At 33.4% G+C, this 26,315-nt stretch overlaps 4 protein-coding genes across 7 annotated transcripts in view; all 4 read right to left on the reverse strand.

Annotated features, from left to right (window-relative positions):
- LOC106755202 (DNA repair protein recA homolog 1, chloroplastic) overlaps positions 1-4,534 on the reverse strand; it is a 17,102-nt gene extending 12,568 nt beyond the window's left edge. The window contains exons 1-3 of the mRNA XM_014637318.2: positions 4,213-4,534; positions 1,423-1,514; positions 1,213-1,288 (exon numbers count right to left, since the gene is read on the reverse strand). Of these exons, the coding sequence (XP_014492804.1) occupies positions 1,213-1,288; positions 1,423-1,514; positions 4,213-4,407 (363 nt within the window). The 5' untranslated portion in view covers positions 4,408-4,534. The remainder of the gene's footprint in view (positions 1-1,212; positions 1,289-1,422; positions 1,515-4,212) is intronic.
- A 5,618-nt stretch (positions 4,535-10,152) lies between these two features.
- Positions 10,153-11,053, reverse strand: LOC106755731 (endogenous alpha-amylase/subtilisin inhibitor). Its single transcript, XM_014637941.2, has one exon. The coding sequence runs from the start codon at positions 10,965-10,967 to the stop codon at positions 10,347-10,349; it is 621 nt and encodes a 206-aa protein (XP_014493427.1). The 5' UTR covers positions 10,968-11,053; the 3' UTR covers positions 10,153-10,346.
- A 4,087-nt stretch (positions 11,054-15,140) lies between these two features.
- On the reverse strand, positions 15,141-16,698 carry LOC106755637 (protein AF-10). 2 transcript variants are annotated; one of them, XM_014637824.2, is made up of 2 exons: positions 15,566-16,698; positions 15,141-15,422 (listed from the first exon to the last, which is right to left on the reverse strand). In XM_014637824.2, exons 1-2 carry the CDS (start codon positions 16,502-16,504, stop codon positions 15,378-15,380), a joined length of 984 nt encoding a protein of 327 aa, XP_014493310.1. In that variant the 5' UTR covers positions 16,505-16,698; the 3' UTR covers positions 15,141-15,377. The 2 variants fall into 2 exon arrangements, with proteins under 2 accessions (XP_014493310.1, XP_014493309.1); XM_014637823.2 differs by having other exon boundaries at positions 15,141-15,428; positions 15,566-16,694.
- A 7,890-nt stretch (positions 16,699-24,588) lies between these two features.
- Positions 24,589-26,315, reverse strand: part of LOC106756262 (alpha,alpha-trehalose-phosphate synthase [UDP-forming] 1) — a 30,479-nt gene continuing 28,752 nt past the window's right edge. For all 3 annotated transcript variants that reach the window (XM_022778781.1, XM_014638608.2, XM_014638606.2), the window contains exons 14-18: positions 26,181-26,303; positions 26,014-26,107; positions 25,808-25,938; positions 25,609-25,707; positions 24,589-25,174 (exon numbers count right to left, since the gene is read on the reverse strand). In XM_022778781.1, the coding sequence (XP_022634502.1) occupies positions 24,782-25,174; positions 25,609-25,707; positions 25,808-25,938; positions 26,014-26,107; positions 26,181-26,303 (840 nt within the window). In that variant the 3' untranslated portion in view covers positions 24,589-24,781. The remainder of the gene's footprint in view (positions 25,175-25,608; positions 25,708-25,807; positions 25,939-26,013; positions 26,108-26,180; positions 26,304-26,315) is intronic.

The raw sequence follows: 26,315 nt of genomic DNA on the forward strand, positions 1-26,315 counted from the left end.
TATTTATACAAGTTTGACCTCCTAATTGATACATCCCCCTTCCTAACTGATAAAACAGTTAGGCTACTGACCACTAACTAACTAACTACTTACTCTCGTCTGTTTCTTCTCACATATACCTTTAGCCTCCTATCAGACATTTAAGGGATTTGGCAGCCATCTCATCTTTTCCTAAAGTATGGTCATGAATAAAGCATGCACATCCAAAGATGTGGAAAGGGAGTAAATAAATATCTTGCTTGAGGAAAAAGATATGTATTGAATATAGTAAAACTAGGTATAAGATTATTCTCCCTTGTGTCTAAAACATACATAGGGTAATATATTTATTATGAAGAATGATACAAGTATATATGGCAACCAAACATAACTATGGGAAATAGAAAATATTGTTAAAAACAATATCAACAATATCTACCAATATCAAACAATATCAAAAGTCTATGTTTCCCTAATTAACATAAAACACAATATATCTAACAATATGAATGACAATTGGATGTTTTGCATGAATTTTGAGTTAGATTGCAATCACTAGAACAAGATAATTAATTAATCCATTAAAAATGTGCATAATTCTCAGGAAAAAGAAAAGAAATTTGTTAAAGAAATTTAATACATTCTGTCAGGTTTTCTGTAATCACAGAAACGAAAGAGTTGTATTCTCCCCTGAGTTTATTGGATTTCAAAAGAAAAATTTGTGCGCAAAGGAGTCTAATCCTTTCACACTAGGAATTGTCCATTTTGATGCTACTCAAAATCTGCCGTCCTTTCTACTCTTTTAATAAAACAACACATGAATATTTTTTTAATAAAGGTTAAATTGTTAATAGGGTTTCTATTATAAAGTTCATTTTACAAAAAACTCAGTTTTGTTATTAAGAATTGTAATGTGAAATAGTTCACACATAATTATTAATGCTGCAGGGACCATATGATAATTAAGCACTATTAGATGTTTGTTATAGAATTTTTGGGTTGTTACATTTATAATACACTTTTACGCATTGTTTGTTTCTACTAATTAACTGTATACGTGGATGGGAGAGCAAGTGTGAAAATCCCATTTGTATCTTGCTGTCTAACACATGCCCAAATTTAAATGAAATCCTAACCCTGACAATAAATATATATCTCATTCTTCCTAATCAAAATATGTTAGTAGGTTATATGATCACAAAAAGAAATGAACAAGATGTATAGAGGCAATACCTCTACAATTCTTCCTTTAGGAAGACCACCACCTAAAGCACAGTCCAAGGTCAAACAACCACTGGGAAAAGTTTCACTGCAAACATTCAAGATGAAATACAAAATCTGTCATGCCGTTTGATTCACAGAAAATAGTGACAGGGTATATAAACTGATGTTTCTCAACAATTTAGGTGAGATAGAGAACATATATGTGGAGAAAATGCATACACCAAAGCTCCACCAGCACTGCCCAGTCTTGTAACACTTCCCTTTCCAAAGGAGCTGTTTATATCATTCATTGCTGCTTCTAGTGCTTTTTGCTAGAATGGAAATTTGTTGTCAGATTGAATACACTTAAAATTAGAAACATATCTCATCAACAATTTATACCTAAGGAGAAACCCTAGTAGAAGAATAAAATACTAATTTTATGAATGCGACTGACAATATTATTTCATCAGAATAGTAACCTAAAATCAATTTTGGCTTAAATATGTTTTTAGTCCCAATATTATTAGTATATCTTGATTTTGGTTCCCTAAAAAATGTGTTTCTTTATTTTGCATCCCTATAAAATTTGAAAGCACTGATTTTAGTCCTTATAAAATGTGAGTTTTAGTGTTTAGTCCTTATACAGTATTTCTCTGAATTTCATCCCTCAAAAATTCCAAATCACCATTATTAATGCATAAATTTCATTTTAAGATAGATAAATATCATTTATTTTAAGAATCTTAAGATATTCTTTTACGTGTTGCATGCTAATATTACATCACAATAGTAGTATGTGTCACTTGGAATGGTGACTTAACCTTTTGTTCAACACATAAGTAGTTAATTAGTGTCATAATACCAGGGATCAAAAGTAATTATTTTCAATTTTAGAGGGACTAAAAACAAAGAACTTTTACAGGGACCAAAACCAAAAGTCAATTATCTCACATGGACTAAAACCATATTTAAGTTTGTTGAAAATCCAACATCGATTAAAAACAAGGTCAACTTTATAGCTATAAGTGACTATAGACATCACCTTACAAGCCGGTTTTGTAAGATTGAATTAAACTTAAAATCCACTTCTTAACATGATATTAGAGCCATGGGTTAGAGCCTACCCTAATAAAGTTTGTTGTCTATTGAGTTTATTGTTCTACCCTCTATCAGGTCGTTATTAGACCACCCATTAATGTCAAGTCTCATGCTCGAGATGTATATGTTTCGACATGAGAAAAGTGTGTTGAAAGTCCCACATCAATTAAAGATAAAACCAATTTCTAGTATATAAATGGATACAAATCTCACCTTACAAGTCGACTTTGTAAGACGGAACTAGGCTTAAAGTCCATTTCTTAACAAAGTCATCAGTTTGTAACAAATATGGAACCATATATCCTTGAACTGACATGCTAAATGAATCTAAAGGACCAGTATACTTCCATTAGTATTGAGATAAGGGAAAGTGCATAAAAGATGATATGGTGAGATTTTCTATATCATTATACCTATCCCTCTATTATATATCTACACATATTTTCGCTGAACAAAATATATATATATATATACACACACACATATCTATCTGAAAGGTGGATTGAATTAGATGTCAAAAATATCTAGAAACAATAAAATATCACAAACATCATACCCCAGGTAGAATAACTCTTATACATCATTCTTTTGGAGTATCATGTCTCTTCTATTAAACAACAATTCTTGATAAGCACGAATTCACTGAATTCCTTCTAGCACTATTCAACAAACCCCACTAACAGCACGATGAGATGACATTACAAAATTGATGTTGTTATGAGGTTTCGGACATTTTGATTAGTTCTCTTCTTAGCTTTTATTTCTTAAGCCTAACCATACCCACAAGCAACAAGACCAGCCATCACTACTATCATCACCAACTTCCTAGTTCCCCATGTCATCTACAGAATGGGAAGGCACAGAAGAGACCAAGAAGGAATGAATGGAAGTGAAAGCAGGGTAATTGACTAAATGAGGAAATAAAAAGAGCATGGTGTAAAACAAAGCTCCATGGTGAAGACCAACTGAGACCATGGTATCTGTGGCTGATTTAAGAACCATATTAAGAAAATGATAAAATCACAAGGCACATTTCATAAGTCAAAATATTTTCTTTGCAAGGATATCAGAATTTCCAGATGCATACTCCTCTCCCCTTCTTTTAGAGGAAAATGAACAACGTCATACAAATTCATCTTTCATAGCTGACTTTGAATTTGGTGTCATTACGGTTTAAAGAGAGAATGAAGAAGAGATTTAGAATTCGTGTAAAATGAAATTTTAACCCCAAGTGTACTGAGTACAATCAAGTATATAAGCTCTAAAAACCTAACTTAAAGTTAGTTAAGAGGTTAGAAGAGAAAGCTGTACTACTATAGTGGCAGTTATACCGATACACTGTTGTAAAAAAATAGAAAAGAAAAATATATTTTTGCAGACTAACTATACTCTAATATAGCTCAATAGAGAATGTCACAAAATGCAAACAAAACTTGTCTCAACACATTTTAGTAATTGTTGTCCCCGATCCCACCTACATGGCTAGAGATTTCCAGAAACTATATATACAAAGTAATCAAACCCCCCACCAAATTCAAGTAAGCCCTAAGGCAATGTCTTATGAAATGTCCTTCAAAACCTAGAATTTTGTTAGTCCAATTTCTCTATCTCAAGGTAAAGCAACACACCCACAGCATAACATCAAACACATATACAACAGCCACTGAACCAAGCACTTAGTAATACAACTAGAAATAGTACAATGAAGAAACAAATAAAAATCTCTTTCAGGGTATGTATAAACAGACAATAAAAACCACAAAGAAAAAATCCTAAAAAAGTGATATTTTTATCCATAAGTGAAAGTACCAGCAAGAGCACAAACGCAACACTCACTTCAAAGAGAAAGTGAAGCCTTCGTGAATGAAATATAACCAGAGCCCATAAAAGCAAAAGTGTTCGTAACAACAACAGCAAAATGGGGCATACCCTATCAATGAAGCGAGGGTCGAAATCACCACCGGAGAGAGCACCATTGGGTCGACCTTCAAGCTCGCATTGAATATTTACATGCTTGAAAGCGGTGACAGCACGGAACCTGAGAGGAAGAGGGAACGACAGAGAAGAAAAGAGTGGTGCTTTGAGAATAACACTGTGCGGTTTCAAAGGGAACATCAAATCCATTATTGCTGGAACAAAACTGAAGATACAGAAAGACTTGTTTTTTCTGTTGTATTGTAACAGAGATAACAGGGAAGACAAGAATCTGCGCAAACAAAAATCTATATCTTCAGTATCGTTTGGTTGTTCAGTGTAAACATATAAAACAAGGTAATAGAACACAAATTATGAAAACTCTTACTAATATTCATGTAATGCTCTAATATATTTTTAAGATTTCTAAAAAAAGTTTATTTATCTAATTTAAAATTATTGTTGATAAAACAAATAAGAATTTCAAATTTTTGAAGATTGAAAACTAAAAAGATACGACTTATAGAAACTAATGTGAAAATCCATTTATTTTATAAAATTAAAAATAATAATTTCAAAATTTAGAAGAATGAAAAACGAAGAAAAATTACTGGTGCCAAGATGAAGAAAACGAAATCGAATATTAGAGTAAAATTATAGATTTCTAAAATTTCAAGAATTAAAGTATAAGAAAGAAAACAGGGAACTAAAAATGTAATTTAGTCAAAAAAAAAATAGTTTATAAAAACATTAAACTTGGGCGAGTTTTAAATGTAAACGTAAAAATAATAAATTGAAATTGGTTTCAATTTTTAAAAAGTAATTTAGTTTTTTCCGAGAAAATTAATAAGTAATATGATAAAATTGTTAAAGAATTAAAAGTAAAATGTTGTTATGTTGACGTGCATAATAATGTTTATCGTTCTTGAAGTATATTTTTAGATTAATAATTTTTTGATACATCTAAATGTTTTACTTTGATATTATTTTTATTTATTTTTACTTTCTTTTTTCTTGAAATAATATAAAAATTTAAATTTTTAGACCATTTTATCTTTGTAATATGTGTCAAATGAATGTAAAAGTATGTGATGATATTATTATTCATATATTTAAAGACCCTGACACTTTAACAACTTTTTTAACAATCTTTTGACATTAGGTCATGTGTCACTATTTTATTGACTTGTTTGATTTTATTTTTAAAAGAATATTTGAAACGAACTAATTGTAAAAGGAAAAAGTCTTTTTAACAACTCTTTTTTGACAACGCATACATGACAGTCTATGATATTCGTCCGTTTCAAATATTTTTTTAAACATAAATTTAAACAAATTAGTAAAATAATAACATGTCTGTTGTCAAAAAATTGTTAAAAAAGAGTTGTCAAAATATCATTGTTCATTGTAAAAATGTTATGAAAAAAAAAAGTTAAAAGAACATTTTCAAAGGTTTTGTCTAGAGAGCATCAACCTTAACAAAAGTGAGTTGATGACCTGCATAATTTTAAAGAAGAGTGTTGATTATTCTTAGCACATGAACTTGAAGTTTGTAGCCTCCTGCATGGTGGAAGTTATTTTTCAGTCTTTAGTGAAAATGTTGTGATGTATTGCCTTTAAATCCTTATGCCAAAAAGAAAGATATCAATTACCTGACATTTTTATAATTATTGAATGGAAATAGAGAAGCTTTTGTAGTCTTTCCTCTCTTGTAAGCCAACCTAAGTTCATGCAGCTTATACTTGAGCTAGTTTTGACTTGTGAATAACTTGTTTGAGCTCATCACTTACTGCAGAAATTCTTCTTTCTGTTCCTTTTCAGCCTCCAAGGCAGCTTCTCATTGTTTTTGCTTTTGTCAAAGCATTCAATTCACTTAAAATATGTCCAAACTTTGATCAACCATCTCTTTCATTTTGGATTGAAGTTCATATTTCGAAGATCTATATTCTAAACATTCGTTCATGTTCTTATTTTCTCAGTTCCAATTTCTCAATCATTTTTCCGACTTAAGAAGTGCTTGCATGTGTGCAGCATGCCTTACTTCGAACTATACCATGTAGTTGTATCTCACTACTCATGATTTTGCAAAACTAGAGTGTGTACCTGGAACCATAGTGTACTTCTATTTCTCTTCCAAAGGTAGCATGAAAAAATTCCATGCTCAGGTTCTCCTGCTTTCTTGTCAGACTGAGGTTAATTTCATGATTAATTACCTAATGATCACTAGCAACATTAGCTTCCATGAAAGGATATCTAACAAAATCTTTGTAAGTTTGACAAGTACCAAAGTGTTGTAATTAGAGGAAATATCTTCTTAATTAAAGAAGATATTTATAGAATCTTTCTAATGAGAGAAAATAGATGTATAATTTTCTAGATTATTTTTGTTTCCATATTTCCCATTATGATTATTTTCAACTTGGTGTCAGAGTTTCCGATCTTGGAGGCTCCGTTTCCTCTGCAATAGTAGCCACCGCCAACGTTGTCTAACCACTGCGACTGCCGTCGTAGCCGACTGGGGTTGTTGATAGGGTATAAAGGTGCGCCCAACTTTGACGAACACAACACCAGAAGTCGCTCAGAGAAAGAAGCCTCCACACGCCACCAATGTCGCCGGCGTGTGTAGTCTACGCGCCTAGTTCCAACAAGACCCACTTGCCACCATCGTCACAAACAGGGTCACTGGAGCCTCCTAAGTCTGTTCCAAGGCTCGGTGACGTCCCATTTGACCCATATAGGGCATTAACTCATTGACAAGTGTACCAAATCGTTCAAATAATAAAGCATGGTAACAACAAGTATAATTCCTAAGGGACTCATGTAATACTAGATATTTGTACGATTAGTAATTCTATTATAACCTGCTCTCTTTCTCATGTCTATCTTTTTTTAAATTATAATCTATTATAACCTAAAAGTAACTGCCTAGATAATGTTTCTTGTAATATCTAAACCAATTTTAAAACATAATTGTTATTCCAAATTTTTTTTTTCAACTTATTTTATTTCAAGTGTAGACATTTACATCCTACACCCCGATTTATAATTTGTGTACCTCAAAACACAAAGGGGAGAAAGACATTTTTGCCCTTAGGCAAAATTATAAATACAATAAAACAAAAGTTTCTCATAAACCTTTCTTCTAATATGCCAACACATCACATTCAGTCATCACAAATTTTACAACCATATGATTATGTGTTCCACTTATATCAACAAAATAAATAAATAACATGAAATTTTATTTTCTAATACGACCTTGAACACATGGTCACTTATCAAAGAGCTATCATCAAGTGAGCTACACAACATTTTATGAACTTACACAAAATCTAATAAAACATACTCAAGTCTTATTATAGTATTATTCATAAGTCTTACATTTTCTCGAGTCTTACAAATATAATTGAGTATTCTTTGTCAAATAGTCACTTTTGCCTATGATAAAGAAATTGGATAATTCCCAAGCCAACAAATCACTAGTCAATAGTCATTTGTTGATGTATGTAAGATTGATGGTTTCTTTCTTTTAGCTTGTTGAGTTGAACAGCAGTAGTGTTCCTTTTGAAACTTTTATTGGCCTTGGAAATTTAGTAGTATTTTGGCAATATGCAAATGTTTGCTTTATTCTTCTTTTTGAATGACTTTATATGGACTTTTGAAAAAATTAGTTGTTATAGAATTATTACTGGCCATTGAGCAACTTCAACTCTTTTAAATGTATTTTCTTTTGTCTAAAGAGTTTGATAGTGATGGATACTTTTAGTGCATTCATGTCGCAATAAATGTTTCTTTCTTCTTTATGCAATATCTCAATAGTTAGATTGGCCAATGCACAATCCCTTTATTCATCTTAAAATATAGTACATTATGAAATAGATCATTCTTGCAAAATCGTCAATGTTTTGTTTAGGGATTTAGTAAAAAAACATAAATATCGTCAATTTTTTAACCATTTCTTTTGTCAAACAAAAGAGATAGATTACTTTCAACATAGAATAACATTTTACTTTTTTATTTTGGTATGAATTATTCTTTTATCATATGAGAAGATTTGTGTTTTATTAAAGATAAACTAAGATTGCATAATATTGTTTATCAAACAAAATTTGTTGTGCATTAAATAATTTTGAAATGAAACATAATCATGTCATACATAATTGTTTTTAGCACTTAATAAAAAAATTATAGGACATTGAAATATTTTCTAAATGTGATGTTGTGACATATGGTAGCATATAAAATAGTCTACGAATACATGAACCGAAGTATCCTATCCCATTCATAGATGAGAGGTTCTTTGCTAGAAACTATACTGGTGTAATGATATGTATGCTGGCAATTATTTTAGATAAACTTTTTTGCTCACAAACTAGAAAATATAAGAATTCTGAAACCAAACACAAGCATGACGGCTTTTGAAAGCAATCTATTTGTAATAGCCAGAATTATTCGTCTGCGTCTGGCCGTCAAGATGGAACAGTATTTCTAATCACAAAACGAAAAAGTTATTTTAATGACATTTTTTTATTATCATATTGGTCTGTTTTAAATATTTTTTAAAAATAAATTTAAATAAATTAATAAAATAATGACACAGTTTTATTGTCAAAAACTATTAATATTAGGATCAACAAATTTGGACCATGATATTTTAAAAGTTTTTTTAATAATTTTTTGACAACAAATTATATTTCATTATTTTATTAGTTTGTTGAAACGAAAATAATTATAAAAAAATTGTAAAAGAAATTATAAAATCTAAGTTGAAATTATTGTCTAGAATTAAGTTATGTTAGTAGAATCCGAATTTAGTTAAGTCTATTTTGATAGTGTATAGCGTTGCTAACAGTCGTATCCTGTAATTTATTTCATTGAATATTGGTATGTGGTAGTAGTTCCTTTATGAGCTAACTACATCTTACTTTTCTTCTTCCTTTCTAAATACGCCACTTCAAAATAAAATTTCAAACTAAAATATTCAAAACATAACGTCATGTGATTTACAATATTCAAAACCCCATAATTTCAACAGATAAACTTATACGAATTTCGTAGGATCTACCAAACAAAAAATATAAGAAGATAAATACAACTTAATTATAATCTTATTATTACAATACAATGTGCAAAAATAAGATTTTATAAAAGGTATTAACATCATTTTAACAATAATTGATTTTAAAAGTACAATAACAATTTTGTAAAGAACTCCATAACATATGGGTGGGTCGAAAGAAAAGAAAAGTATCTAATATAATAAAGGGCTAAAATAAATTTTATATTTTTCTATTAAAATTGGTATCTCCGATAAATTTTAGTAATTTTTCGTCGCAATCATTCAATTTCTAAAGTATATTTTATTTAATTAGCCGCGTTTATATGTTATCAACTACTCATATATATTTACAAACATAATAACATATCACATAATTACTTATATTATTTAATTAACACAAGAAAAAAAATCAATCGAATTACTGAATTCACATATTTATAAGAATAAAATAATACAAAACAAATTTATGAACTTACTACAAATTATTTAAACTTATAATGAGAGTGGAAAGATAACTAATGGTAACTAATATTCATCTTAAATTTTCATTATTTGAAAAAGCTAATGTCTTTAGTATAGGAATATGATGTTTTCTAAAATATAATATAAAATGAGACAAATTTACATTCAAAAAATATATTATAAAGATAAAATAATTATAAAAAATATAAATTTTTATAATTTAAAAAATAAAAAAAATGTAAGAAATTTGTGTGTCCATATATGAAATAGAAAAATTATCTTAAACCATCTTTTTTGTACAATTCTATTTTTTTATAATTATCGTTTACACGACAATTTTTAATTGATTCATTTCAAATATATAAATCAATAAAACAGTTATACGTAAAAAAGTTGTTAAAGTATCGTAATCTTATAAAAAAAAAACTAAAAAATTAGAATGAGAATAATAACATTATCATATAACAACATAAATGATGAATGAATTACATACTCTTAACATAACAGTTTAGAGTTTTATTTTACAGACGAAGAAAGAAAAGGATCTTTATTTCAGGCAATATACGTAAAAATGGATGGTAGGTTATGACATGAACAAAGAGAAGTTGTTTATTCTTGAAGCTTGAAATCAATCATCCTTTTTCTGGAAGACGACTGGGAGAGCAGAACCATCCAAGGCAAACAAAATCTGGCCATTTTCACGAAGAATTCCACCAGTTCCACAAATGAACCTGCAAGTAGGGCACACTTCAGTAGGGCACCACGCAATGTTATAGATATTCGCATTCTCTGTTTCCTCGATTCTGAAATAGTTTCTAGCACTTGATATTCCATCATCACGACCAGTCACGATAAGCCTTCTTCCACTTCTGGTGTCATTCTCACCCAACCTCCATTCAGTCGATTGCACACACGTCGAAGAAACTTCCACGAACTCCACTTTCAGGTCCCTATTCACCTTCACTTCATCATCATCCTCGTCGTTGGCAAAAGGGGTGAATCTCACAGGGTATCCCTGTGGTAAGTCCGTGTTTTCGAGGCCTACGTACAAAGGGCACGACTGGTTCCTGTTGATCAAGGTGAAACGGCCACCGTTGTCTGTTATGGCTGGTCTGATGTAGTATTCCTCGTCGCTTTCCAGATGGTCGCCGTTTGTGTCCACCACGTACCGGTTGGATTGGGACAGTGTTGATGTGGCCGTCAAAAGCCACACTGCAAGAGAAACGGCAGCGAACAACTTCACCGACATGGTTAAACTCTGTTCTCGGAACACCGTATGTGAGTTAAGGTTTGCCTGTTCTGTAATGGTGTGTGTGGTTTTTGATGTCGGAAGAGGAAGGTATTTATAGAGTTGTTGGAGGTATTGCCGTACGTGGTGACGAGTAAAAGTCAAACATGATTTATCCGAAACATTGCTTGTACCTTAAGTATTTCAATCATAAACTTTTTATTTCGATATATTTGTGGAATTCGTTTACTCCATCAAATCGAAATTTTGTCGGTCTATATGTCATATAATCATAATCTGATGTGAGTAAAAGACCTAATTCAATTCACTCTTATCGTACCGCCGTCATATATTAACAATTTTCTTTTTAACAACTTTTTCAAAACACACGTGTTAAAAAGGTGTTAGTCCATTTCAATTAATTTCAAATATGCAAAAAAGTGACGTGGAAATGCACAGAACTTTAAAATGGATTTTCCTTTTTTATTCAAAATGATCTCTTTTTCGGTTTTTCGAAAGCTTCTCCTTTTCCATCACTCCTCCTTCTTTCTCTTCTAGTCGGTTGTGTTTATTTAATGTATACGAGAATTAGTAAGGATAGATTTGCGTGAAATGTAAAACTTATATAAAAAATGGTTAACGTTATTAGATATGACATTCCAAAAATTATATAAAATTATATAATATAGAATGACTAAACATTATAATATGACAGGACAATTTAAGGATACATATGGAATTATAAAACAGATAGAAACTTTTATAATGAAGTATAGGATTTACAGTCATCTCAACAGAGGTCAGAAATTTAAAACTTTACAAAATAAGAATATTTCAAAATAAAGACAACATTTAGGAAGAAGCCTAAAAGGTAGGGGCTGCATCATCTCCCTCCAAAGTTTGCTCTAGAGACATCTCATCTATCTTTGCTCACATCTAAGTGGATGATCATCGTAAAGAGAAAATACAACATACAAGACAGAGACAAACAAACAAGGGTAAGCTAGGTATAAAAAGCATGTTATCAATCAAGTATATCAAGCATACAAGGACCATAACACAATACAGACTATGATCAAATGCATTTTATTGGTACTAAGGATCGATCACGTGATTTGACCATTCGAACTAGTATGAAATGTCAAGTTCCAAGGGTTTGTGCACTTGTGGTGGCCTCTACTGCTTTGCAAAGTCATTGCTATGGGTTAAACCCTACCACACACACAAGTGTAAGTCCGTTATCACTCATCTTAGGCCATACTAGAAGCATCCAAGATTAGGACCTCCTACTATTCTCACCACATGACTCATCATTCTCTACTTGAGCTTGGATGATCATTAGAATGTTAGGATAAACCACAGGGCACCACCATGTAACCTCCCTTGAGGATCATGGAATTACGTCCATCAACCATACTTGTTACAATTACACCGACCACCACTTTGTTACACTTACATAAATCACATACTTTGTGCATACATGCTTTCAAACTATAATTCACAACACAATACATCATACACTTAATCATGTTGCACAATCATTCCTTAGTCATGTCATAAAAACAACTCATACATTACATATTTTCATAGAAACATCACTTATTAACACAAATTTCTTTATAGCATATTATTACCCACACTTAAAGTAATTTAAAAAGCTTGGAGACCCACACCAATGGATCCGGAATGATCAAAAAACCCCAGAACGACTTAAAGAACGTCCAAAACGGACGTTTGAAACTCCCAAAACGTAAAAAACATCAAAAATAATCTGCCACACATAATTCGCTTAGCGCACCCCCCTTGTGCGCTAAGCGAATTTGTCTGCAGGGGAAGCTAAATTCTATAGATTTTGGCAACCCAACACCCCAGAACTCGTTCTAGACCTTTTTCCCAACTTCTAATGATCCTAGAACATCTTATATACATAATTTTGACTTGTTTAAATAATTCTAGACATCCAGAACATCATTACAAAGTGATTATGCACCAAATTACTCTCTAAAACCTCAATTTCATCAACTTAGAGGTCTAAAATTAAATTTACCATTTAAAACGTGTTTTTGATCATTTTAACACTTGTAACAAGTCTCAATTTACTTACCTAAGGTGTCTAAACTGACCAAATCCATCTATAACACTAAATTCTAAATTTGATCACTCCAATTCCCTTAAAATAACCTAAAACATCTTAATTCACATAACTTTTGACCTGTATAACAGAATCTACCTCATCCCATACTCAAATTTAGCATTCCATCATATCTACACTAATTCATAAGTAACAATTAACAGAATCATAACTAGAAATCAAGCAGCACATGATCTCATGCATAAATGGTCAAATTTCAGTCCAACAGCAGTGAAATATCAAACAATTTCATACATATAACACTTTATACCTCAAAACACAACCCTAACTCATGCATTACTAAATTTTCCAAACAGAGATCAAAGACCCAGCTTCATAATTCACAAATCAGAAATAAAATCCTAGCTTCCCTTACCTCTAGTGCAAAGAGCCTAGCTCAATGATGATCAACATTGTTTCGCGTCCTAGGGAAACCTTAACAATACCTATGGATTATTAATTAATGATAGAATAACAATTTTAGAACCTAGGAGAAGCTAAAAATTGAAGGAATGAGAAATGGGCTACATGCAATCACATTTATTGCATGCTTACAACCCTAGAGTGAACAGGAAAAGGGGATTTAACTTACCAGTTGAAGAAAACCAAATTTGATCGGTTGGAAGTGTTGCTCTTGAAGCCCTGATTGCCTAGGAAACTTCTGATCAAAAGGATATTTGTTAAGGCTTAGGAATAGGAGGGAGAGAAGATAGAACAAAGAGGAAGAAAGCTTTGAAGAAGAAATGATGCTTCAGAAAATGAGAAAAACTGAGAAACTCTTAAGTTATGTTTTTTCTAAGACCTTACATTAGAAATTTTACATTAATTAAATTAATTAAATATAAGGTTAATTTATAATATATAAATGGATTTAGTAAGGTCAATTTAGACATAAAATTTATTTATTTTTGTATATTTTTAACTCAAAATCATAAATAATAAATTTATAAATATTTTAACTAATATATTAATCATCTTCCCTTACAAGTTTTTATTTAAAATCGGACTTCCATCTTAAACTCTTAACAGCAGCTTCTTTAATATTATTCTTTATATCATTTTTGAGTTTCCATTTCTTAGTTGTTGATGTATTATGTACTGAATAGTATATCATTTTTATTATCAACAAACTATTTTAGATTGTGGGAGCCCTGTAACATTCACCAAATTTAAATAGATAATTTTAACATTTGTTTTAATACTTACTCACATTAGATAACATGAATTAAAAAGAAAATTGTCAAATTTTTATTGATTTATTTCATCTTTTACCATAAATGATAATAAAATGTTATATGCTAAGTTGTAATGGATAATAAAATTACACTCGTGTCTATGTAATGTATATATATAGAGAGAGAGAAGTAAGTCGTTTATGGTATAGATTATTTGTAAATAAAGTAAAGAAGTTAAAGTTTGCTGGTATTTTATGTAAATGATAAAATGTAGTAATACGTGTATACATATAATCAATGTTATTAATCATATTGTAATTTTGGCCGTTAATAATAGATTGATGCAAGGAAAAATATATATCAATGTTGGGGAATTGTATGTATATTTTGTATCTTTTTCTTTTGTATCTAATTAACCTACTAGAAGAACATAACATTTTTCTTTAATAGTGTTAAAATTTTAATTATTTTATGTCATACATTTTCTACGGTGATTTATGTTACCTTATAAAAGCAATAGATCAATGGTAAGAGATTAAATTAAACTAGAAACTGAATGCAAGGTTGTGTCTGTGGGTTGCATACTTTATACAATATCCTAATAATAACAAAGACTAGGTCAAAGTTTAAATTTTAAGCATATTTGAGATCTACTACTTTATTTTGAACCACAAATTTCATTGTTATATAGTTGAAAAAAATGGATATGATTATTTTTTTAACCATAAGTTAGACATATTACTAGAATTAATTAAACGTTTAAGTAATTCCTTCGTGCTTTGTATTCTTTTTTTATGTTAATAAATTGATAAATTTTAAAATATTAATATCTAATTTGATAGATATAGTACATTAAATTTGAGTTTTTTCTTTTCGCAGCCTCCCCAATTAGAGAAAACTTCAATATAATAATTAAAATAAGTTTATAAGAATTCAACCATTATTGCTAACACATCATAAATGTGGTCCACAATCTTAATCTAAAAACTTAGAACACTTACAAAAAGACACATCCTATAGCCTATTCAAACTAAAATTACAACATAGTCAAAATCATCTGCAAAATAACAAACTTTGAATTTCCTAAGATTGGTTAACCGACCAACGTAAGTTCAGAAATTCTTCCTACTTTCCATCTTCAAGAGGGACAATTTTGTACTTCCCAGATTGCTGTTGCTGCGTCAGAAAAGGACTTCAGTTAAATCATATGAATATAAAATACCAACAAAAAATAAAAAAGATTAAATTAGGTTAAACTTGATTTTGAATTGATGTAGTGAAAGAATAAGAAGGAATAAAAATCAGAAATTTACCTTTTCCCATATCTGGGTGTGGGTTTTGCAGAAGCCAGCAACAATGGTGCCCCCTTTCTTCCCTTCCTTGTACTCAATCCAAAGCTCCTCCTTCAGCGCGCATGTCACATGAAACGCCAACCCACACTTTGGCTCGGAGCACACCAGACCGCAACCGTCACAACACTCGCAAAGGTAACACCTTTGCGACCATCTCTTCCTCGGAACCATGGAGCAGTCGATCCCCTCCCTCCCTTCCGGGTCCTGGAAAAACACCTCCGGCACGAACAGCGCGCACACCACGTGGGCCCACGCGCCGTCCGCGGTGCGCTTCATCGCGCCCTCACTCGCGGGACACAGCGCGCAGCGCGTGCCGCTCTTGCCTTCCCCGACACGACACCGTTCGCAGAACCAGTCGCCGTCGGGGACTCCCTTCGACAAAGGGTGGCCGTAGCAGGAGGCGTGCACCGTGAGGTCGCACCCGTCGCAGAAGACGATTGGGTCCGCAGGATCCCCGTCCGTGCTCTGGCACACACAGCACAAAACCCCGTCGTCATCGTCGGCGGCGTTGTTTTCGGATTCTCCGAGGTTAGGGTTGTATTCGATGTTGAGATCAAAGGGGGGAGCGGCGGCGTCGTCAGAGGAGGTTTGGGGAGGGGAAACGATGTCGTTTGATGAAGGAGGAGTTTTGGGGTGTGGGGCCCACACTCGTTTTTTGGCGGGGAGGGAGAAGTTGTGAAGGATGGAAGAAGGAGGAGGAGAAGGGGTTCTCGATTCTCTGCGTTTTTTGGCGGGTAAAGGTGAAGAGTCGGAAAAGTGTTTTTGGTGTGTTTGTTGTTGTTGTTGTTGAATGAGTCGGAATCTCTTGAGCGGCGGAAGGTGGCGGAGGGAAGTGGCGGAGGAATGCATTTTGGGGTTTTTAGATTCAGACATTGGAAATGGTTGAGTTGAGAGAGACATAAAGACTGAGATTTGGGTTTTGAATTTGGGAATGAGAGGGTAAACAGAGCGGTTTGGTGGGAGAAAACAATTCCGACTAAATTTTTGAGTGGCGGGAGATTGAAACGAAGTCGTTTCATGAAAATAAAATAAATTACAATTGCAGAGCCCGCGTTTGGTTCTCCTCCCTATTCAATTCAAACCGTGTCTGTCAGCGCTAATTTTGCTGTCACTTGTAAAACATGGTTAAAATAATATTTTGGACATTAAATTACAAATTAAAATTAACTTTTCTTTCATTCATAATGTTTTATTCTATAATTAACCTAATTAGATCTTAAAGTAGGATCAAGCTATGAGAGTTCTACATTTTATATATGCCTCTAATTTCTTTGACTAATTAATTACAAATGTATTTTTCTCTACTTTTTTGGAGTTAAACTTTTTAATTTGATCGTTGATGTTAAGATAAAGTAATAAAAAAAAATGTTGGGTTTTTTGGTTTTTCATAATTATATGGAGTTCATAATTTATAGGGAATTTTTTAAGTATGGAATATGAGTTTTTTGTTTTTTTCATGACAAACAATCTGGACTATCTCATCATAAAACATTATTCTAATCAATTTTTTTAGGTTTTTTTTTCTTCCTTTCCATCACCTTATTTTATTTAGAGATCATGAAATATATCATTTGATTCACAAAATATTTGAAACTTTTAATTTTCAAACTCATTACGGTATGGTATATAATATATACAGAACGGTTAACATTAAATACCGTTAGGCATATTTGCTACATCAACGATGATCAATTAGGTTAAATGATTTATTCATGTTAAATTCTAAATTGGGCTAGTATTCAGGATATTGTTATTAGACCAATTATTTGGAAAAATAAACAATAAAAGAAGAATATTGACTAAAGATATTAATAACTTATAAAGAAGTTGTTTATGAGTAATAGACCAGATTTAAAAGTAAGTTTGTTTTATTGAACATATACTAATTTAGGGTCCAACCGATGGCCTATAAATAAAAGACTAAACCTCAAATACGCAAGGTTGAACCAATTCTGAGTATACACTTTGTCGCAACTGGAAAAATCGCGACGGGACAACGACGATCCAAAAAAGAGAATAATATGTTTAGAAAAAGAGATTTTGGAGTCGCCATCATAGTTTATTCTGGAAAACTACGGAAAAAACCATAAAATGACAAGGCAAGGTCTGCGAAAACCGAATTTCGGGTTCGGGAATCGGTTACGTGTAGGGAAGGTATTAGCACCCTACAACTCTAAGGCAGTACCTTTAATTAAATGCGCGAATAAAGATATGGTTTGCAAAATATTTAACTATCCCAAGAACAATAAAATAAAGAAACAAAAATATTTTTTAGTTTTTTGGGCCCGACAAGGATTGACCTTGCTCCTACGTATTCTCAGTCATACTGAGAAATCAGGGTTACGTAGTTCTTTCAGAAAAATTGTTGTTTGAGGATGTTTTTAGTTTTTGAAGATTTTTGTATTTTTTTTGGTATTTTTAAATAGAAAGAGAAAAGGTTTTTAGCACAAGGCCTACGCGAGCGGTCGCACGTGTGCTTAAACCCTTTCAAAATATTTTTATTTGATTTTTAATTTTTTAGTAAAAGAAAAGGGAAAAGGTTGTCAGCACAAGGCCTACGCGAGCGGTCGCACGTGTGCTTAAACCTTTTCAAAATATTTTTGTTGATTTTGAATTTTTGAAAAGAAAAGGGAAAAGGTTGTCAGCACAAGGCCTACGCGAGCGGTCGCACGTGTGCTTAAACCTTTTCAAAATATTTTTGTTGATTTTTTAATTTTTAAAAGAAAAGGGAAAAGGTTTTCAGCACAAGGCCTACGCGAGCGGTCGCACGTGTGCTTAAACCCTTTCAAAATATTTTTATTTGATTTTTAATTTTTTATGATTTTTTATTTTTATTTTTATTAACGAACAACAATAAAAACAAATTATAAAGCTAAAGAAATAAAAACAAGAACAATAATAAAAATATCACAATCCAAGCCCAATAATAATAGGGTGCAGAGATAAAAACCAGGGGTGCAACTCAAACAGTCAGGCCCAGGTCCAGTAACATAGGGGTGCAGCTGTGAAGATTGGGGTGACATGTAGTAGTTGCTGGCCCAAGCTCCTTTCCCTTTTTTTTTGAAACATAATGGACCTCAGCCCATATGAAAGGGGTTGTGGACAGGAAATGGAGGTGCAGAGAACAGCAGTGGCGGTCCACACCAGGCCCAAGGCCTCTTTTCTGTTTAATGGAGGTGCGAATANCATTGTGCAAGGTGCCAGGCAGAGAGAATGCAGCCCATAGCCAGCCCAAGGCCATTTAACCCTAACTGATAGGGGTTTCTTAGTTTTGCCCTCATTTGTGCAACGGCCAAGGGACCTAGGTCTCTTCTTCCTCTGATGCGAAGAATCCAGAGACACCTTCGCTGCATCACGACCATCTTCACACCAACTTTCGCCGGCCACCGCACNAACTCTCGTACCAATCTCAACCTCGCCGNCGACAANGGGCGTCATCGGAACCATGGCCGGCCACNACGTCCTCTTTGCTTCTCTCGCTCTCAATCGCAACCACCCAGGATTGGGTTCCTTTGCCACCACACGAACCACCGACCGCCGTTCCTATCCGGCCAGCCACGACAACGCCGACGTCCTCGCCATTTTCAGGCCAGCCAACGCAGGCCGCGACGACCTCANCCCCTCTCCTCCTGCTTGCGTTGGCCTAAGGTTGGGGGTTGGCCTCCAACCAGACACCACCTGCCACCAATCCCATTTCGACACCTCAACGCCNACCACAATCTTCCCAGCTTCAATTGGTCAGGGCTGCCTTAGAGGACCAACTTTGAACGAAATGGCGTGGGATTTGATTTGATTTCCGAGAGTTTGCTTAATGCAGGTGGAAGATGAATGTTAGGTCTATGTGTAAGGGGTTTGGGCTCTCGGGTTTCTGCTGTTGCTTGGCCTCTCGAGTTGCAGCGATTCCAGCAATGAAGTTGACGCTGACTGGAAGCGTGGTGGAGGCCGAGGTTAGGAATGAGGCAGAGCTACAGTGATTGGCAATTCTGTTGAGTGAGCCACGGCCTTGGTTTTTTTGATTGGGTTTGGGTTCTGTGTATGAGGGGTTTTGGGCTGTAATATTGGTTTGTTCTTCTTTCTTTGTAGCTGAGAAGAATCAAGACTTTGGGAAATCTCTGGATTTGGTTCTCTTAAAGTTTTCTGGGTGAATGGATTGAGTCAGGCACAATGCCTATTGAACTAAATGTTGGGTAAATGGCAAGAAGGGAAAATGGCTGTCGAGGCCGAGAGAAGCAAGGTGAAGACCATGGTGGTGGGGGAAGGATTGTCGATGATGATAATGATGATGGCGTCGGAGAAGGAGAAATGAATCAGGTGTGTATGGTGAATCTGTTTCGGTTATAAGTGATATGGTAGAANTGATCTCTAATCAATGAATTAGGGAAGAGTAGTGGTATACGTGATAAAGNGAAAGTGATGGATATGTGGGTGGTGGAATGGAGAGTCCGTAAAGGGATCAAGAGCCATGTGAGTGTGAGTCTGTTGGGATAATTATGGGTGTGTGTTGTGCGTGATGAATTGAGAAGGGCGATGATGATTTCATGATGATGGATTGATGAATGGAAGGGCTCACGAAGAAGAGGCTTTTTCTAGGAGAAAAAGGTGTCGTGGATGATGATGGTTTTGTTGGGGGTGAGCCATTGGGAATTTGAGGCAGTTGCCAATGAGAAATGGGTGAGGGGATAGAGGAGTTGTTGTCTGTGTGAATGAATCCCCTAGGGTGATGACCAAATGAGTGTGTGTAAGGAACAAAATCTGTTCGAGGATGCTCTGTGATGAATCAATGGATAGTGCTCCCTCGACCATAACCGTTGTCCCCCCTTTTTTTCTTTCACATTTTTTATTTTTCTTTTCTTTTTTCCTTTTCTTTTCTTTTTTCCGTTTTTTTTCTTTTTTTTTCTTTTTTTTCAAAAACAATAAAATCAAACGAAAATTAAAAATAAATCCAAATAATAAAATAAATAAATAAAAAAAATAAAAAACTAAATCAAATAGTAAAATAAAAATAAAATGAAAATAAAAATAAAATAAAACAAAAGTAAAAATGAGTCCTATTATTTACTCGCCCGGACGAAATTGGGTGTTGACACACTTTTTATTGAATATTATCAATATAATCACGCCAATTATTGACTTGAGCATCGGAGTGTCTTTTGCAGGTACTCTCCCCATTCTGAAATTGAAGTGCTTGGAGCAGAAGGTTCAGAGGTCAGAAGATAAGAAGATTACAACAGAAAATGTTAGTCCCTCAGCCTACACAAATGTATACCGAAACATTTACCATACATATGCCCCCAAGTTCGCGTTAACCATAGTTAATTATAGGACTTATGATGTCAGGGAGTACGTGTTTGATGCGCTTAAAGTCTTCATTCCTCTCTACACAAAAAAACAGACTCTAGGAGTTCACTAGGGACTTTCAAGTGGACGAGAGTGATGTCTCTCACATCTCGGTTTTGGCCAAGGAGTTCACTAGGAACCTCCTAACGGACGAGAGGATGATTCTTACCTCTCGGTTTTGGACCAGGGGTTCTCGGAAAGTGTTCCCTGGGTTTTGTGGACGGAGTGAGAGTTCACGGAGAATGTTCCTCACCACTCAGTTTAGGACCAGGGATTCTCGATAAGTGTTCCCTGGGTTTTGTGGACGAGAGTGGGAGTTCACGGAGAACGTTCCTCACCGCTCGATTTAGGACTAGGGGTTCTCAGAGAGCATTTCCTGAGTTTTGTGGACGAGAGTGGGAGTTCACGGAGAACGTTCCTCGCCGCTTGGTTTAGGACCAGTGGTTCTCGGAGAGCATTCCCTGAGTTTCTTAATATCGTCATGCAACCTGTGATTGAATTGAAAATGTTTGGCTTTATTCATACAAAACGTTTGAGCACATAAGTCTTATCAACGGAATTTAATCAAAACATGACATCAAAATTCAACAGAAGTAAACTTGAGATGAGTCGCATTCCAAGTGTTAGGAAGGACTCTTTATTATATTTTCTAGATGATATGCCCCCGAACTTAGCGGTTAGGGCTATGACTGTGGTTGCGACTTCGCCTGTGTCTTCGTTCCTCTTTTCTATACGACTGCTCGGTACTTCTCCGAGGAGACCTTCTTCTTGATGGGCTACTTGTCTACGGTCGTTCCTCCTTCACATACTTACGGAGATGACCCACACGAATAAGTGCTTCGATCTTATCATTGAGTGTTACACATTCTTCGATATTATGTCCCAGGTTTTGATGGTATTGGCACTGCTTCCCTCCATCATCATTTTTTTGGTGAATGAAGCTTTCTGACCAAAAGAAGTTCAACACTAAGGGCTTCTTCAAGGATTTTTTCCTTGGGTGCATTAACAATTGTGTAATGATCAAATTTAGGCGTTCGGGGAAAGTTCTTTGAACGAGGAGCCCTACCTTGCTCATTATTGTCGAGCGTCCTCCTACCTTCTTTCCTTTCCCCTCATACATCAGCTTATTGTTGCTGCTTCCTTTGTGAGATTCACATATCCTCAATGCGAATGAATTTAGCTGCTCTTTCCTAGACTTCCTCCATGGTTTTAGGCAGTCTTGCATATATACTTTCAGTAAATGATCCTACCTTTAGACATGAAGACAAAGTGTTGATGATGAATTTGTGACTGATATCCTTAACTTGTCGTGTAGTCTCATTATATCTTTTCATAAAGGCTTTCAGGATTTCTTTCTTCTCTTGCTTGGTGTTCACCCGTTCTGTAGGTGTTATCTCTCGTACTTTGACTAGATGCATTTTGGTCCAATAACAATATCCTAAACGTTGGCCCAATTTAGGACCTAACATCAATAAAATCATTTAACCTGGTCGACCATCGTTGATGTAGCGGATATACCAAACGATCTTTAATGTTAATCGTTCGGTATATATACCATACAATTACCATTGACACTTTTAATTCCAGAGATACAATAATCTTTTTTTTAATCTATACTTTTTTTTTAGAATATCACAAAAACATGGAAAGACCAATCTTGTAGATAAGAAAGATCATACTTCATTTATCTTACGATAAACAAGGTTTGTCTATCCAATTATGAGACTAGACATATAAAACATATATTCATGCTATTTATCAAAGAAAACCGTATAACCATAGTTACATGATTGACTTATGTTCAATACATTATATTTGAGTTTTTTCACATAGAAACATTTATAATACATACTAATATAGATATACCTATATGAAGACTAGGGACATATGACTTTAATGGTCTCAATTGATCTAATGAGAAAACTATAAAGAGTGAAAATTGGAGATTGACCATAGATGAAGAGATCAAATCTATTGAAAAGAATCAAATGTGAACACTCACTAAATTACTTGATGGAGTGAAATAGGTTTACAAAACCAAATACGATGAGATTGGAAAAATTGATAAACACAAGGTCTGATTGGATGCTAAAGAATATTTTCATAAACATGGAATAGACTATAGAAAAGTTTATGTGCAAGTGACAATAATATACAATAAGAATGATCATTGATCCTCTAACTAAACATAAAAGCTGACATCTTTTTTAACTTGATGTTAAGTTAAGCTTTTTTTATGGTAAGTTGATTATTAAGAGGATATGAGATAAGGATATAAAATATTTTGTTTATATATTACATAAAGTTTTATATAGATTAAAATAAGTTCCACGAGCATGGTTTATTATAATTAAAACACATTTTAGGATTTAAAATATGTGATAATGAACAAATTTTATTCATTAAGAGAAATAAAAAAGGAAAAATTATCATTATAAATGCTTATGTTGATGATTTAATTTATACTAACAATAATGAACATGTGATGACTAAATTTAAAAATTCTATGCTGAGAGATTTTGATATGTCTTACTTGGAAAAGGAGAGGTATTTTTTTTCTTTTGATTGAAGCCTTACAAAGATATGTTGGTATTTATATATGCCAAAAAAATATGCCTAAAGGTTTTGAGAAGTTTTGGTATGATAGAAAGCAATTCAGTAGCCAAACAAGTAGTTTCATGTTGTAGAATGAGCTAAAAATTGTGTGAATGAAACATACCATAAGCAACTGATTGGCAGTTTGATATACGTTACTACCATATGATGTATGCTACTTGTCTTATAAGTATATATACAACAAAATCAATGAAAACTCATCTACAAGTAGCTAAAAGGGTGCTTTGATATCTAACAAGAACCATCAACTATGGAATTTGTAAGAGAAAGCAGGAGATAGTGGTTGTTGGGATTCACAAATAATGATTAGGTAAGAGATTAATGCAATGACACGTAATACTATTAATGTCACATTATAGTGTTATTGTCACCTAACACAATATCATTTTGATACATAACAACTTTTTATTTAAAAAGAATATAAAAAATAAAAATAAAAATAATTAAAAAATATTTAAAAAAAAAATCAGTTGACACTTCCTTTAATGGTATTGATATTGTACTCACCACAATTTATTAATTGTTTCAATTTTTTAAAAATTAAGATATAGTTGAGAAAAAAAAATTAAGTGAATGGAACATTAATATACAACTTATATATCCAGTGTTTGAATAAGCAATTTCACAATTTTCAAAAAATTCAAATGCAATAAATTTGAAATGTTTTTTTTTATTATAAATACTTTATTTATGTAAGAAATCTAAATTTATTAAATTTTAATGTTTTTATTTGAATAAAATATATCAAATAGCACCAAACAACATTAATAGTTTTAAATTTATAGAATTTAATTTGTTTTAAAATTTCCTATCCAAATAACAAATTTTATTAAAAAATGTTCCAAACTCTTGAGAAAACATAAATTATCCTCTAAAAATATATCCAATCTTCCATGTGTATTTCTGTTTTTTATGACTTTATTCTCGTTTCCAGTAGATATTAGTAGTCTTTGGGAATGGGACTGAAGTGAAGGATGTACCGAATTCGGATTCTTTCTTTACACGCATTCATTCATTCAACAACTAGGAACTGTGGGATGAAGTTCTGATGACTCATATTTTATAAGCAGACTGATGTAAAACACGTATGAGATAAACATTCTGATTTTCACGCAACAGTTATAAATATACTGAATGTGTGAATGCGTGGAAGAGTGATCGCACTGAATTGGACTCTGCTGAATCCTTTCTCCCTGTGCCAAGGTGCAGTATTTTGACTCACTTCTACGTTCGGACAGAAGCATTAGCTAGTTCCTTCAGAAATGAAACAACATCATCGGATGAATCAAGCGTATACCGAGCATTTGTTCGAGTTCGTCCAATGGCACAAGAGAAGTAATTCTCTTTCTTAAGGTCGAGGACGTTCCATGAAACCTTTTCAGGTGCTGCCCTTCGTGGTGTAATGGAGATATGATTGTTTGATTTCTTCTCAGAATTTGACACTGCTCGTGTTGCCTTATTTTGAGATGACTTTGGTCCGCTCTTAGTTGGTGGTTCCTTTAAACATGGTTTCCTCTCAACAGGAAACTTAGCTCCATCTGATGTTACCTTGCTTCGTGGAAGACCCACACCAATAGAAGGAAGATCTGGCTCAAAAAATGAATAAATATCTTCGTCCTGTTAAAATTAATAATGTCAATTTTGTAGCTCCCAAGTATTCAACTATATATATAGTTAAAGGAGATAGAAAATTCTTGCAATTAAAATGGGTAAATACTAACTAGTAGTGCTTTAAAGCTTTCTGTTTGGGATTTCTAAACTAATGTTTTTATAAGACATTGATTAGTCATACCCATTAAAATAATAATCAACTGTACAACATCCTTACAATTAATTGCAAAGAATGAAACAAGAGGGAGTTGATGAGAGTTGTGGTGTTAGCAACACACTCTCTAACACCAATTTTATTTTAGGTTAAAATTTATTAAAACCTATAGAATTAGAAAAGATATTTCAGTAAATAAGTTTAGACCAACAAAAACTTATAAAGTGTGTTACTAGTATTTCTTTTTGATGAAATGTCTTATGGTGCTACAGAAAGTTCAATTTACCTTCCCCAGAAAATGTCCTATGCAAAGAACATAATCAATTGGTGATGTCATTGATTTACTGTGCACTATCTCACCCAAGATGCGGTCAATGGCTGCTCCCTGATCAGGAAAGGAATTTAGAGTAGACATTTAAATACGTATGAAAAGTTGCAAATAGGGAATATTACTCAGAGATCAGTTATTGGAAACAAGAGGTCACCTTCGTAACACCAACAGCTCGCACCTCAACAGATCGACTCCCTTGAACAACTTCAACTGATGCATTAGAAATTGGACCTGTCCAGAGATGCTGCAGCATGTCCCTTGCTTGAAGCTTTCCAAACTCAACATCTGGTTGAGTTTACAAGATAAGTAACCAAAAAGGAAGCTGGAAAAGGAAAAATCTTCTTTAAAACATTTTAGCACCTGCATATTTGTAATTCCATACAAGTGAAGTTTCTCTTTCTTCAAAATCAAAATGTGACCGAGGTGTTCTTTCTGTGAAGTACTCAAAAACATGCTGCAATGCGGGACCAGTAACGTAAGAGAGAACATTAAACATCAAATGAATTGAAACATCAAACTGAGAGTACCTTCACACTATCAAGCCATTCCATATTCAGATGCTCTGGCATTGTCGTCATCCACTCACCCTTTGAAGGATGTAAAAACATTCCATTCTCAGCCGCCAACCACATGTCATATTCTTTGAAGTTCTGTTATAGGAA

Source organism: Vigna radiata, chromosome 2 (genome assembly GCF_000741045.1).
Source record: "Vigna radiata var. radiata cultivar VC1973A chromosome 2, Vradiata_ver6, whole genome shotgun sequence".
Taxonomy (NCBI): Eukaryota; Viridiplantae; Streptophyta; class Magnoliopsida; order Fabales; family Fabaceae; genus Vigna; species Vigna radiata.